Below are 16,245 nucleotides of genomic sequence, written 5' to 3' on the forward strand. Positions count from 1 at the left end.
CTCCAACTATATTATGACAAAATACGCTCTAAAGCTCCCACTGTATAACTTTAAATCAAAGCGACTTAAGGCGGAATTTTCTTTTCTCTTTGCGTATTTTTTCTCTAAATAATAAATAAATAATTCGACGGCTTCAACCTAATATCCATAGCGTTTCATTACAAATTAAATTGTGTTTGGAAGATTTTTTTTTCTCTCTCCCTTCCACTTTTCAGTCGTTAGAGCTATTTACTCGATGTAGAAAAAAAATGGTTTGAAAATATAAATGGGAATGATATTAAAGAATATTCGAGTGTGTGTGAGATTATAGAAGGATATTAAGGGAATTTTGTGTTATAATGTTGTACCGTACAGGCGGAAAATAAGTACCCGCTCGACTTAATAAGTTTGTGATTGGTATATATGGATCTGCTATGGAATGGGATGCTTATTAACAAGATGACTCTCTCATCGACCACATTGACCATTGGCTAGTGATGTCTTGTACAAATGATAAAAATATTGAAGTAATAGATTTTACTCGCTGGGAAATGAGTCATTACTTCACTGAGCGTTAAAACTCATATTCCGGTGGCTTAGTGAGTAATAGTAGATTTCTATAACGGGAAAGTAGATTGATATATTGTATCCAAATGAGGTGAAGTATCCTAGGACTAAAGCCCTCGCATTGCTCATCGTGATACGGTATTTTAATTTACGATCGAGGTTTTCCCTATTGCTCTACTACCTCTCTAGTAAAGCGAAATAATTACGTAATTGGTTATAACTTTGTATTTTGCCTGGTGTAATTGCAGCCATATCCTGCCGCGCTCACACTTAACAAAATAAAAGTTCTAAACAAGGACCTCATCTACTACTGTTTCCAATATTTGAAGATATTTTAAACAATTGAAGTAACAGATTTAGAGTAATGAGTTGAGAGTTACTTTACTAAGAGACTATGAAACGTACACCACACGTAGATGAAGTGTTTTTATCGTAGTGTACAAAACTTTACCGCAGACCGCCAATAGAAATTGTAAAAACATTTGAACAACCGTGCTAATAACTCTATCGGGTACAATAAAAAGTGGTTTAGATGTTATTAAGGAAATTTTATTTTATAAAGAGATTTTTTTGCTCGGGTATGGAGCCTCTGGCATTTTGTTGATATTTATTATGATGTTGTATACATCATACCCGATGTAATACTTGGAATTATTTAGTATTTCTTTCGTCTATTAAATGTTTTCTTTTGCGGAATGTATTAGCTTGTATGATTGAAAAAAAATATTAAAATCCAATTTATATTGAAGAATGAAAGGATTTGCTGGAGTTTTATATTCTCTCCGCTCGCTTGAGTTATGGATGCCAACGAAAGTTGAATCATCATTCATGATGAGTACGGAAATAGATTCGGGAATGTATGTTCGTCATTGCTTTTAAATGGAGCTCGACAATTTAATTCCTTGAAATTGTCGACCGCCATATTAAAGCAATGAAGAACACTCATTCCCGAACTGAACCAATGCAGAAATATAACAGAAATTTTCAAAGGGCAGCGTTTGAGCAACCAATATTTATTTAACCAAATTTTCAGTCTGCAATTTAAAGTGGATCTCACTTCACTCATACACAAGCCCCAAATTTCGTTTTTTAAGTGAAACTAGAAAAACTTTTTGAAAGCATAACATACATGCTTGTCTGAATGGTAAAAGTTGAAACAATATTATGCTTTTTATCGTTGGTACCTACTTCAACTGAAAAATTGGAACTGTGTGTTCCGTACCAGTGTATTCCATAGCTCTGCAGGTTCTAAGCTCCATTCTACTGTGTGATTACTTCCTATTGTGACGGCCAAAATAATATAAATACGTTTAGCCTGTAAACTAAAATCTATACAAAAACAAATCGTTAATGTTTCAGAGCAGTCAACCCGTCAACCATTTGTACATATTTTTCCCAGTGAATTTATTTTAAAGTTTATTGAGGCGAAACTTATAAACAATTTTCGCAACACAACCAGAACAATGAACATTTTTATGCATTTAATTCAACGATATACCAATTACAGCATTCACCAATGCATTATGTGAAATGGTTTGAACTTTATTCTCATCGCAAAAATATTTCTGTTTTTCTATTTCGTATGACAAAAACGTATTTGAACCATTTATAGAACGAATTAAATGTAATGAACTATTGACACGGTATAGGTATCATGTTTAATGAGTTCGGATAGGTATTACGAACGATATTATATTTTGTAATTTAAGGCCATAATTTGGGTAAAGGGATGGTATGGTCGTATCCAATATGTTAATGTAAATATCATGTTGGGCAGATTAAGCGTAAATTGTGGATTTAGTCTACTCGAAAATTTCGATTTTACATTTAATGTGTTTGTACTGTTCAAATAATGAAATGCATTCGGAAGTTGCATTTCAACAAATTGAACGAATCATGTATACCTAAAGGTCAAAGGTCCATGCGTTGAGACTTGCATGTAATAACGTTCTATTTCGACTTTGCTTCGTTAGGACAAGCTTACGACTCGCGCTAGTGTATCTGTCAAAACGACGAGGGATGGAAAAGTAAGCCAGGTCGCAGTCAGTAAGACATGCCCATCAAATAACAGTAAATTTCTCTCCTTTTTTGTTTGTAGTCTTTAAATTGTATTGATGGGTACAGGCCTCTTCTTAGGGAAATTTAGCCATTAAAGCACCACACTGACTATTGCAGGTTATGTTGGATTAGCATATCATCTGGTGTTAATTATATCTCCGCCTGAAGTTAGACTAAGATATTTGTACACAGAATTCAATGTGAATAAGTCACGCAGTTGATATCATTCTTCCGTGTAAGATTTGTTGATGGCACCAAACACCTCCAAATCAGACAATGCGTCTTGTAAAACATTTCCCAAAATGTTCCTTTCTTTTTTCCACTGAGCCAACTCCTATCCCCTCTTCCTGTAAGACAAAAACTATCACCTGATTGGCTCAAACTCGTTTAACGCAATTGTTTGATTTGCGTGTCTATTCTCTTTGGCTCTTTCCTCAGAATTGAGTTTTAAGATGCAGGTAAAAAAATGCCCGGTTCTGTCATATAAGATACTACTTGAAAATCTATGAAATCGAGGGAATTTGATATTTGTATTTGAATTTGTATTCATTTCCGTTTTTTAAGTCAAAGAAACGGAAAGCCATGACGACAGCCTGCACATCTCGAAAGAAATTTTTTGATATTGCAAAAATGTATCTTTAAACTCCGTCAAAAAATTCATTTCAATTACATAAAGGCATGAGGATATGATAAAGCGTGGAAAGTTACGAAGAAAAAGAAAATAAAACAAAGGGAATTCCATTGCACATTGCACTGTTCATCGCAATTCAAATATTAGATCCTTCTATTTTATTGAAGATAAAAAATGGTCGACCGTATAAAAGAACATCCTCAATAGTTCCTATGTTTGTTCACACAGAGCATTAATATAAGACCGAATGAATAGCAATAAATTGCGAGCATTTTTCAAATTATCAATCCCTTTTTGTCTTCTATTTGCGAATAAATTAAATTGCATTTTCAATCGAGTTCTGTACTGATTTTGTGGGAACATCTGAAATCTATTACGGAAGTTTAATGATATGATTCCAATGTAATAAACTCTTTTTAAACTCATTGAAAGAATATTTGATTGAAGGAATATTGGATTGAATGAAATTGCGTCAGACTGGCGTTCTTTCTTTTATCTCAGAGAAATAAATTTATTCTATTTTATTATACGCTCTATACATACCCATCGCTTCTGTAACTGAAATTATTTTTGCCAATATAAATCCGATGAAATTGGCATATAATAAGGTGTATCCATTCCTTGCTCATGGTGTATGTGTATTACTCATATGGTGCAGATGACTTTGATAAATTCTTTCTTAGGTAATGTTAGATCAGAGGGGAAATTGTCTTGGATAAAAAAATAATTAACAAATGCAATGACTTTGTGTGCACATGATTTAGCCTACATTTAGGCGAGATTAGCGCCTAATTTTCCATATTTGCATACTTCGAGGCGTGGTTGAGAGGTCAACAGTGGTCGGTGGCCCAGACTGAATTTGTTATTGGCCGTAAAAGGATGTTTAGTTTCCAAACAAGTCTAATAAAGTACTTTGCATGTCGATTGCATAGATGGGTATTTCTCAACTCAGTGACGAAAAGTGAAACTTTTGTTGCCTTTTTTTTGAGAAAAACTTTGTCAATCGAGTGACAATCTACAAATTTATTGCCTAATACAGGATATATCACTATTATTTCACTAGGTCATTACCGGCATTAAGAGTTAAATTGCTAAACAATCTTCATGCAAATCCAGAATTTGATTCTTGATGTTCGACTCAAAATTGTAATATTTCATTTCCTAATTTCATAGCAAATTTTTTGACATTAATAAAAATGATGGTCAAAATCATGTCTGATCATCAACATAATCATTTATAGCGTCACCATGTGTATTTGCATGCTCACGCGTGTATGGTAAAGAATTAATTTTTTTCCCTAATCAAATTGATTTGCATAATTTACTATAATAATATCAAATAATTCTACATAGGAAATAGAGTTGGTTAAGTCGTCATAGAACGATTATTTCTAAAGCGTAATTTCGTTAGTTTATTATGTTTATCTTTGTCGTGGTTTCTGTGAAATATTATGCATACTTATGTAAATTATGTTCACGTTACCATTTCCAAAATTGAATATGATTATATTTGTGTTCTTGGGTGTAGTAGATAAGGTAGAACGTAAATATTGGGTTTAATATCTTCGTTCTTTTTAAGGATTAATTATCGAAAAAATGTTAGAAACACTTTTACTGAAAATCAATATATTCAATCTTGGTTCTTATTTCCAAATTTTAATCGAAGTTTCCTATACAGATGTGATGATGGCCAAAAAAGAGTGATAATCTCTAATTGTTGAAAAAACCTTTTCCAGTCTGTACCCATACTCCTGCGTTTAAACAAAAAAAAAATTGAGTGAAAATTATATTGCATTTTTTACTACCCACTACCACCACCTTTTATAACAATGAAAAAACATTATGTCATTCTTCATTTATAACAACAAAAAATATTTTCATTTTCAATTTTATGTAAGTAAAATCCAAATGAAAACGCGAGCTGTTTTACTGTTTTCTGGCTTTGAGAAAAAAGTATGATATCATCGTAGTCGCAAGGAAATGAAGCTTAACCTTCCATTTATTTTCGAGAGATAGAGAGAAAAAAGCTTTAGAATTTTGGCGATGTTCTGTTTTTAATTACTAGATAAGCAAAGACTATATCATCTGGTAATGAAGAGATGGTAGTAATGAATTAATGGTAAACTTAACTCAAGACAAGTTTTTTCTTTTTGTGGGCTTTGTTTGTTTTATTCGCTTTATTCGTTCCACATTCATTCCATCACATAGTAGCGTCTCTCTTTTCATTTCTTTCATTCCAAGCGTATAAGTGCAACGGCTCTCTCTCTCTCTACGTTCCTCCTGCTGAAAACATAGAAAGCGATGTCGAATATAAAGATGAGTACACACTGTGTACTACATAGGTCATAAAAAATGGTTCATTGCATGAGGTAACAATTTTGAGATAAAAGCAAACTCCCAAATGTGTGTGTTTGAGTCATCGATGTAATATAGGGTAGATTGAAGAACGTTTGTGCGGAAAGAATGTAAAAATGTATGTGTAACGTAACTTACGTTCTGAGAAAGCGCGCGGAATAAAGCCACACAAATATTCCAAAATCTTAATGTCCCCTTGCTTTTTGAATGTACCTTTTAATGTCCCTTCGCTTCGTTTTGTGTTGTGATTAAAAATTTTTGTCGTTGTGTGTGTGATATATATCCGAATTTTCGTTCTTCGTGTGTACCAATCTACCCTATATTATATCGATGGTTCGAGCAAACAAGCTGTCTTTTCGACTTCAAATCGGATATACAACTACACTGACCGAAAAATAGTTACCGAAGTTGCACAAAAATTCACGAGGGAGTTTGCGACTATCACAAAATTGTTTCCGAATTGATGAATTACGTAACAGCGTCCAATGTATGCTGTTTTACTCTATGCATCATATGCGACAGTTCACATAAAAATTCACGAAACATATGTACCGAAAATATTCTTCATGTAGGGTAAGCGTACCAATCCACGGACATTCATAAACATTTTTTATGAATATAAGAACAATAGGTTTCTGACGACTCATTCTTGTCCGAGGATTGGTACGCTTGCCCTAATCGATCATTTTTGCGGTGGGAAAATATTCCATTTAGCATTTTGTGCTGAAAAGGTGTGAGTTGGAACAGTGCTCTTACTGGATTCCACAATTCAGTTACATGCCACATATTACTTTTAATCCCAAAAACTCGTGATAAAATTGGTTCAGAATCGGGGTTAGCAAAATTCTTTTAGTTAAATCCATTTTTAAAAATTATGAATAATCCACAGCGATGAATAGAAGGATAACAAGCGACAATGAGTTTCGTTTTTACACCAGAAAAAGTTTTTTTTATTTTTTGATTCCATTTTTTCTCTATCGGTTGGTTAATTGTAAAGTTTTCTATTCAACAGAGCTTCATATCTATTCGTTCATCCATAAACAAAATGTTGTAACAATACGAATGTCATAGACAATGCTGATTTAAATACCAAAGTGAAACAAAAACCAACAAAAAATAATGGAAAAATTCATAAAAAATATTGTGATAAAAACATAATGTAAATACCGATGTACAGAATATAAATGAAAGAAATAGAAAATCTAAATAAAAAATTCTCATAAAAAAAATTATCAAAAGAAATATAAATACAAAATGTTGTCCTGTGTTTGTCGACCTGTGAATAGTTCACTGCCGAAGCCACCCCTATCAATGGCACCACAAAAGCGACCGTCAATTGTTGTGACATGCGAACCGCGTATCGCTACCGCAACAATAGTGACAAAGAAGGTAAAACTTCAATGGATGCACACAAAATTATAGATATTTGCGTCACACCGAGAGAAACCATGCAGTAAAAGTGTGTAAAAGTTGTATAGAGGGAGAATTAAGTTTATAAAAATTCCTCGGATTGCAAATTTTTTTCTACACTAGAAGTACGTGGTTTCTTTCCTGTGTTCCACAACACTTTACACGCGTCATGTTACGAACATCTCATGCAACCAGAGACAATAAATAGAGTGTGTGATTGAGCAAGAAAGCGAGCTTGTTAGATTGAGCTAACTCCGTCTTGGTATGCACTGGGGACTTTATTGTTCTAGCACTTATAAAGAGACATTATTTGTAATTGACCGGGGAATTTATCGTTACCCTACGTCTGTATTCTCTGTTTCGCTTATGCAATAAACTAGCGTATTGACATTTAAATGGGAAATTTTGGCAAGCGTCCCTGATTACCCGTACATGTCAATAATCTACTAAAAGCACGTCACACACATAGCAACACGTCGTCTTCGCTCCTTGTACTGTTTGCGCGTATGCTAATAACATCGAATATTAAAACACCCAAAAACCAATGGTTTCGCATAACTTTCGGCTCGTGCTTTTGCGGGGTTTCGTAACATGACACGTGGAAAGAAAAATTCAATTTTTTTGAAAATGATATTTTCATAGAATTTTTATTTGAAGAACAATTTGGTGATTTTGTAGTATTTTACCCAATAGTAAACGAACCGTATTGCTACCAAACATATTTGGTTTTCGAATAACAACGAGAAAAATTGTCTAAATAAATGTATAGTCAATCGCATGTTACACATGAATAATCTTCTTACATCGTATGATATTATTACAACCCGATATAAAATAGATATACTGCCATGCCAAACATGTGTCTTTCGCTCACTTCATTCAATATTCTGGCTGAGTCTTTTTTTTTTCTTCGTTCATTCAATGAGTTGCCACATAATAATACAGACCTAATAAAAGGGTTTTATGTTTATGGATCGAAATACAGACCGAATAGACCTTCTACGAATTCGTCGATTCAGTTACCAGTTACCATTTATACTGTAAAAAATATCGCTAAAAAATGAACCGAAAAGTCAGGCAAGTGAAAATTGTATTTGGTAAATATTATATGTCACGCATTTTATATTTTCTAAGCTCGGAAATGTGGAAAATGTTGGGGGTTGGGTTGAGTGTATTTTTTTATTAGTTACATGAATTGGTATTCTGTTGCTCAAAGTGATTGATTTTTATTTTTATTTTAGAATATTTGACAACCGCAAGAGAGAAAAAAATCAAAAAACATTTTTTATTGGAAAAATCAGTTATCCGAAATTTTGTATTATTTTTGTGTATTACAGACAAATAATACAATTTTGTGATTGACATTATTTGACTCAACGAAATACTGAAATGCATTTAAAACAATTTTTTTTTGATATTTAGACAGCTTGCAACTGAAATTCGAATATGTTTCGTTGTTGTCGGCTTAATTCTAGTGAAAATGACTCGGTCTAAAACATTTCGTTTGCATTTTAACGATATTGTTCGCTACATTTCAACCAAAAAAAATCCATTTCAAATTTTTGAAATTCGATTCCATCGCAGAATTTGCGTACTTGTTTGGACGTTGGCAAATTTTTCAATTAAATTATAGATGGTGTGGGCATTACATGGTTTCAGTTGATGTGCATTTGCAAATACCAGTGGCTTTATTTTAAAGTTCTGAACATATTTGAGATTTTTTAGAGTTTTAAGAGTCATCGAAGTGTCCAGTCCAGTTAAGTGTTTTCAGGTTATGATAATTTGGCAAAAAATTTTAAAATTCCTTGGCGAATTAAAATTTTACGCCAAAATATTATATACTGGGAATTGTAATCACTTAATTGACTGGGAACATCGATGACTTTTAAAACTCTGGTTAATCTAAAATTGTGTTTTCTAAAGGTGAACAAATTGTAATTCCTGTAAAGAGGAATGAATGACGCAGTTCTGATCTTTTCCAACTTCTAAAACATCTGATGCCGCTGTTGTTGACACATTCTGCCATAGTACGCAAAAAAAAAATTATCAAAAAAAATTATCAAAAAAATTTGACTAAAAAACGTTTCAACAAAAATTTTACCGAATAAATCTGCGTGAGTTCTCCGTTTTTAGTGATCTATAGCTCGTTGAGCCTATTTTCATTATCAAAAGGAATTTTTCAGATTTTGGTCAAATTAAAATGTTCGCCTATATGTATTGCATGGTTGCTGGCGCTGGTCGCTTCCTTCTTTTTAAGAAGTAGGAACTGCGTCAAAAACTCCACTAACGCTATCGCCACATTCATGATTTGTTGGTTCAGATTTTTTCTTTCTTTTTTGGAGTAGCCTCAATACAATACAAACAGTAAACAGATAATAGCGGCCGAGTCAGAGACGAGAGACGAAAATTGGCTAATAGTTAGTTGACATTTTCAATCGACAAAAACTTTTTATTTCTTCAATAGATCCAACTAATGACTATACGTATACAGTCGATATTCTCGACATCACACGTTATCCTCCTACAGTTCACCAACCAATGTTGTGTATAAAAGAAGTTACAGCCAGTAAGCCGAAAATCGTTTGAAAACCGGCAAACTTTAGTCAATTTGCAGCTATTGACTTCTTTTGTACGCAAAATCGGTGATTTGATGTTAAATCGGCTGCTTAGACAATTTTCTAAACCATCGTAGAAATAAAAACTTATTATCTCGATTGAAAATGTCGGCTAACTTTTAGCCGATTTTCGGTTGTCGTATCTGGGCTGGATCAAAACACAGTAGTGATATGACCAAAATCTAAGCGGCTAAATTCAAACTTTTAGATCGAAATGATGTAACAACAATTTGTTTATCACCAAAAAAGCCGATACTTTTTATCAATTTTCATTTAGACGACAACAGAACCACCCGACGCCAACTTCCTCAATCAACTAAAAATTTCACTCGATCGCTATTATCCGTAGGCTATGTGTTTTGTTTGTATTGAAACGATTTAGCTTTTGCGATTAACAACAGGAACGCTACATGCATAACCCACTTGATCATCATGTTCTAGAACTATAGAACTATTCAAATCATAAACATTCAACAGTTCTCCTCGCTGTTGTTCTCCTATACTATGTTCGTATGAATGCTAAAGAAGAAATCACGGAAATTGGTTCCACTCAATTTACTCATACCGTTTCAAATATGTACACTTGAACACAATCATACTCATAGCTCAAATAATACTACCAATAAGCAATAACAATCAATTTATTGACGGTTTCCCCCTTTCGCATTCTCGAAACTACAATAAATAAAATCGCTCACGCTCTTCTCAACAATGGCAAGTCTTACTTTTAATCATGAATTTTCATCCAACATCACACCACCCCAACCAAAAAATACCTGCGAAACTTCATAAACTTTCTTATTATGAGTATACGAATTTTCATCATGCTCTCTATATCACCCGCGTGAGTATGCCATCGCTTACGTGACAATCATATAGTCATACTATCGTGCGAAAAACCGGTAAGCAATTCAATGAGTGAATTTCTTACAGTCGTGTGTTGGATGTGAAGAAAAAAAAAACTCAATATTTTCTTCACATTTTCTAACGTGCACAAGAGCGTTCTTCACATCGGGTCTTGATGGAAAGAGTTATTTAACGACAGATACTTTTCGCATATAGCAATAGGTGTGTACACTTATTCTACTTCTTCCTCTATTCCTATGATGAAAATAAAATGAATAAATTCACCCGCAACATAAGGATAGTAGAATACATCCCTAACTTTAATATAAGTTGAGACGAGAAAGCATTAAAAGCAGTGAAGGTAACGTTATCTATGTGTCTTTATACGTATGTATATTATATATTAAAAATGATGTTGGTGGTGTGGTTGACATTTTCTCAACTGTGTCATTAAATTGAGATCCTAATGTACATTATACGTATGTTCGAATAGACGGATACCTACCTAGTATATATACCAACAACAATACATCACACTGATACACACAATCACTGTAAAGCTTTTCCGGAAGTTTTTCTTATCGTTAATGCATAAGAAAAGTACAGCTCCCTTTGCTACAAAAAGAAGTCTCATTATCGCTTGTGCTATGGAGCAAATAAAAGTTTCGAAAACGAATTACCACATTAAAAGAAAATATAATGCCACTCGGATATAAGAAGTTGCTCGGGTGGTTTTACCTTAAAAGATGTGAAAAATTTAATATTTTTCTTTTAAAATAAAAAAAGATTGGCTTCGCTTTTGCTATTTACTCATTTTTTTTTAAATTTTCCATTGCAGGTGCCTGGACGGCCAAGCGGTGCCGAACTCAAGGCAATGGCACTTAGACAACAACAGCAAATTGATTCACAGCATCAATTACTTGCGGCTAAGGAGCAGAGATTACGATTTTTGAAAGCACAAGAAATTCGTGGTGCTGCTGCGGCAGCGGAAAGTGAACGGTTGCGACGGTTACGGGAACGGGTCGAGGCTCAAGAATCAAAATTGCGAAGACTTCGTGCGCTGCGCGGACAAGTTGATTTGCAGAAAACTTACAACGTAACGCTGAGTGAGTAATTGTTACATTTTGTTTTCTTTTTATTAATAACACTTTTGTAAGCCTAGTTGAAGCTTAAGTGTTGTTGCGACATTCAATCAAAAAGTTAATGACCCATTCAACGCCCGATATTATCAATCTAGTTCATGCTTACGTATACGCAATTATATTGTCAATCGATTTCGCCATCGAACATTTTAACAAAACTTATACTCAGCATTGTACCTAAAATTATTTATAAATAAATTAAACTATCTGAGGACAATTATGTCATTCACCTCAATTACTTGTATTACAATAATCGATTTTTTGTTCTTTCTCATGCGATTCAGTGTTCCATTTGCTTTCGATGGAAACTAAACTTAACTAAATGACAGCAAGCATGCAAAGCTATTCTCTCGTGTGTTTTTTTTGTATGTTTTTATTCTTGTTTATTTATGTGGGTCTTATAAATAATAAAACTTACTTACGTCGTCGCGTCGTCGCTGTGCTGTTCTTTTTTATTCGAAAATCTTACACAGCTAAGCAATTAGGGAAATGCTATTATTGCCAGTTTTAATGCGCTCATTATTACGTTTAATTTTATCGTAAGTAATAACAACGAATGGCTACGAAATCTTAGTATTGAATTTTCGCTGAATCTAAGTCGCAAGTTCAACTCAATGTATTACCTTTTCCAAGCGTATTATGACCATTTCGACGTAATCATTTTAAATCTATTTATCTTTCAGTTTTGAATTGTATGTCCAAGAGTTTCATAGAAAATCTTTTACTATGCTGGTGCATGTAATAAGGCTGTTACATGTATAGGCAATAACCTTTACATCACTCGCATAGTAAAACGTCGTACTACACACGGAAAATAAAGTTATATCTCGTATCACGATGAGTAAAAGTACCTCGGGCTGCCGCCCTCGGATACTTTTTCTCATCTGGATACGAGATATCACTTTACTTCCCTTGCATAGTAATGTACTATTACTACGATCGTTTATTTCCATTACTGACACTAGAGTTCGTCGCTTATTTGTTCAACCGTTTTCAATAATCGATGATATGACCCGTCGTTTCTAAGAAGTTTAGTGAACAAATAATAATAGATTCAATCTGTTACTTCTTTTGTTGTGAGTATGGCGTAATGTTTGATACCAAATCCTGTACTTCGTTAATGTCACCAAATATTTCGCTACATAAGGGCACCATTGCTGGAGATCATCATTTATTGCTTTTGCGTCGTTGTCACTAACAGTTGATTTATAAATCAAATTCAGATACAGCGATTCTGAACACGTAAAATGTCAGACAGTGAAGGAGCCTAGGATTCGAAAAATGTGACGTTTCTAACAAATTTACTTGACGGATGGAAGAGGTGGAGCCATAAAACTCAATATAAAATAAAGTGACGTCATTTATGTGAGACACCGAAGGTCACGCCGCAGCAACTTAACCTTGGTGTTTGGATAATTTAACACATGTTTTAGCGACTCAATGGCGGTAATGGTTAGCACGTTTGCTTTCCAATATTCGATTGAGTTGTCAGTGTCAGTGGTTCGAGCCTCAACCAGGCTAGAAAAGAAAATTGGTTGACAGACTTGTACACAAATACACGGCTGGTTGAATCGATTCATAAAAAATCTAGTAAAATGTGAAAAAGAGATTTTGATGATTTACTCGTAGTTGTTCTCGTCCCTGAGCGTTACGTATGTATGCTCAGCCCGTTGCCAAATTGTAACGTAAGAAAGCAGCTGGATTTGTTTCAGTTTCACTATGGCCATTCAGTTGAAAGTCAATTTAACGTCAATTAAAAACGAAATTTACGGGGTACGAAAAGAATTAAAAAGTTTGTGCCAATGGTTGAAAATTGGATGAAATGTGACCTCAATGCATGGAAAGAACGATCCGAAGTGTGGTGTGAGTCTAGTTTAGTTGGGTTCATTTGTTTTGTATAATTTTTTTGTTGATTCTGTTTGTTTGAATGAATTTTTTCTGTATTTTGCTGCGCTTGGGTGTTTTCACATCAGTTTTCCACATTATTTCCTGATTTTCCATCAGAAGATGAACTTGCTTTTGTAAACTTTCGAAACTTGTTCAACTGAAAGTGTACTGCTGTCTCGTGTAGCGGACCAGCGGAAACGACTGAAGATGGTTAGACCACGCTAACCTCTGACCGCCACTGGTTCCGGAGGTCGAAACAGAGATATTCGTCTAAGATATGCTTTACGCACACCCTGGAAAAGAGAAGAGCCAAGCTCTGTTCGTTAAAAAAAAATTATAATTTTTCTTTTGCTTTTAGAATTTTTGATAGGCATTACAGTTAGTAGTTGTCCTCGTCCCGAGCTTTATGTATGTGTTTACAGCCCGTTGCAATAACCGTAACGTAAAAAAAGCTTGGATTCTACTTGGATTCAATTTACTTTTTTCATGATGTGTCTGAAATATTCTTAGTATGGTTGTGTGTGTAGAGCTGTCACTCCTACTGCGCTTTAGTGGGTTTAGCACTGCTATAAGTACTAAGGCGCAATATTCAAAAATCTTTCAGAGTGTAAAATACTTAGAAGGCGTGGAATTCACGATAGGCATGTGGTCCTTAGTGTTAGGTCATTTCATTACAATACCATGTAAAAGTACCTCCACCAGCTATAGCAGCAAATGGTAGCCGAATATGTAACTTAAAATGTGTCCTCCTGCTGGCTGAACAAGAACCATACGCTATTATTATTAACACATTTCTTGTTGGTTTTATGACATAATTAAAATAAAAAGGCTTGGAGTATTATAAAGAGTCTATTTGGGACATGAAGACATGGAAAATCTCTTCTGAGCGATGCGACAATCCGAGTTACCTAGCTCCTTCGTACATCAATGAATTCTACAAGAGAGCAACGTGCAAATAGTCTCAAATAATCTAATTTAGTAGACTTTAATCTTAATTGAAGAAATTGCATTTAATACAAATTAGTATCTAAAATAGTTGTTTTAACATCTCGTCAAAGAGACCAAGCTGTCCAAGCTTCTTTTTTGTAAGAGAATGGACAACTCGAACTCTAATAACGCATAGTATAGGTGGTCTAACTTTAAAAGGTGTCACAAGCTAGGAGTTGTTAAACTGATATCTGTTTTTCCCATACGTGACCAAAATGACGACTTGGTAACATAAATTCGATATTTTTTAATTGAAATTTTTCCATTCGCTATTTATCCGAGTGTTTGTAGTCACAGCAAAGCTTTTCGGTGAACAGTTTTTTTTGTTTGTTTAAATCAATACGACGTTATGCCATTGACTAATGTTTAGTTATGCTTGCCTTATAGGCTTCTACATATTGATATTCACTTACCTTACATAATACCCTGCGTAGAAAATTCAAATAAATAATTTTGAAAACCTGTTATTCACAAATTGAGCATAGTTGGAAGTGAATAGCACCAAAAAAAAAACGATTTCTTTAGTGTGTCTCTGCAAAAAAATCTATCGACAAAAACTTAGAATAATGACGCAAAAATAATTTTGATGGCAAAAAAAATTATTGTTAATATGACTCGAGGAATCTGTGATTTTATGACCTTGAGTACAACGATCTTTCATTAATATTATTTTCAAAGCTTAATAACAACAACGAAAAAAAAAATAAATGGTAAAAATAACAACAACTAAATTACATCTAAAACCTGCGTATAATTATATTAAAATCTTCTAAAATCGTATGTATATAATGTGTTCAAATGCTGTTGAAAGAGGAAGGGAAAAAATCAACAAAACATAATCAAATCAAATTGGAAATTCACGATCGTGCTGCTAAGACAAATATTTATTTTTTTCATTTTTTTAACATAAAAATAAGAAAAAGCTTCGAAAAATATTAATAAAGAGAAAACACACAGAAAAAAAACAACGGTACGATGATAGGTTTTACACAATTATTCATATGGGTATTCATATTCAGAAGTACGAAAATTGATGTTTACGTAATCTCGTACATCTGTGTTAGACGTAATTATATATGAACATGATCAGCGGGACAAATGATGGTGCTTATACTTTTTATGGGAGGCGAAGCTGAGGTCGATATGCACACAAGACGTACCATTGCTATATATAATTATTCTCATTGAGAAATGACATATATTTGCCGCTGTGAATGAAAAGTCTTATCCCATTTTTAATTAGAAAAATGTTAAACTAGGGGTAAATCATCGTGGTCTGTAAGGAGCGTGTGTTTTTTTATTCGTACATAACTTAGTAATGAATAGTGAAAATGGTACTTCGAATCCGAGGTCGCGAAACACACAAGAACCCATTTCTCTCATTTGGTCCTCGTAGTAAGATCTTACTTGATTTAACCGGTGTGAAAACTACCGCGAATTTTGTTAAGATGATTAAGATGACAATAGGCAATTGCGAGACATGGGTTTTCATTCATTATAAAATGTGGGAATTGTTATCGTCACCACTGCAAATATCAGTGATGGTCGGTCTTTTGGGCTCCAAAATTTAAAAAACAAATTATTTGTTAAAAGTTTGAATTTTCGAAGATTTTCCATGAAATTATTTTTCGTGTGAAGTGACAGAAGACCGAGTTCCGGCAGCGTCATTCACAATCCTGTGAAATAGTGTTCAAATCCACAATCCACATTTATTCAAAAATGGTGAAGCTTTTGAAATCAAATACCTTGTTAACAGAACAAATTATAG

At 33.8% G+C, this 16,245-nt stretch overlaps 1 protein-coding gene and 1 long non-coding RNA gene across 7 annotated transcripts in view; both read left to right on the forward strand.

Annotated features, from left to right (window-relative positions):
• LOC119070809 overlaps positions 1–16,245 on the forward strand; it is a 531,393-nt gene that overhangs the window by 98,099 nt on the left and 417,049 nt on the right. The window lies entirely within an intron of this gene.
• LOC119070145 (apoptosis-stimulating of p53 protein 1) overlaps positions 1–16,245 on the forward strand; it is a 150,715-nt gene that overhangs the window by 84,564 nt on the left and 49,906 nt on the right. For 4 of the 6 annotated variants that reach the window (XM_037174490.1, XM_037174481.1, XM_037174494.1 and 1 more), the window contains one exon: positions 11,300–11,567. In XM_037174490.1, coding sequence (XP_037030385.1) covers positions 11,300–11,567 — 268 coding nt within the window. Of the gene's footprint in view, positions 1–6,602; positions 6,980–11,299; positions 11,568–16,245 lie in introns of all 6 variants that reach the window. The other 2 variants (XM_037174473.1, XM_037174474.1) reach the window with 1 other exon arrangement.

This window comes from Bradysia coprophila, chromosome II (assembly GCF_014529535.1).
Source record: "Bradysia coprophila strain Holo2 chromosome II, BU_Bcop_v1, whole genome shotgun sequence".
Lineage (NCBI taxonomy): Eukaryota > Metazoa > Arthropoda > Insecta > Diptera > Sciaridae > Bradysia > Bradysia coprophila.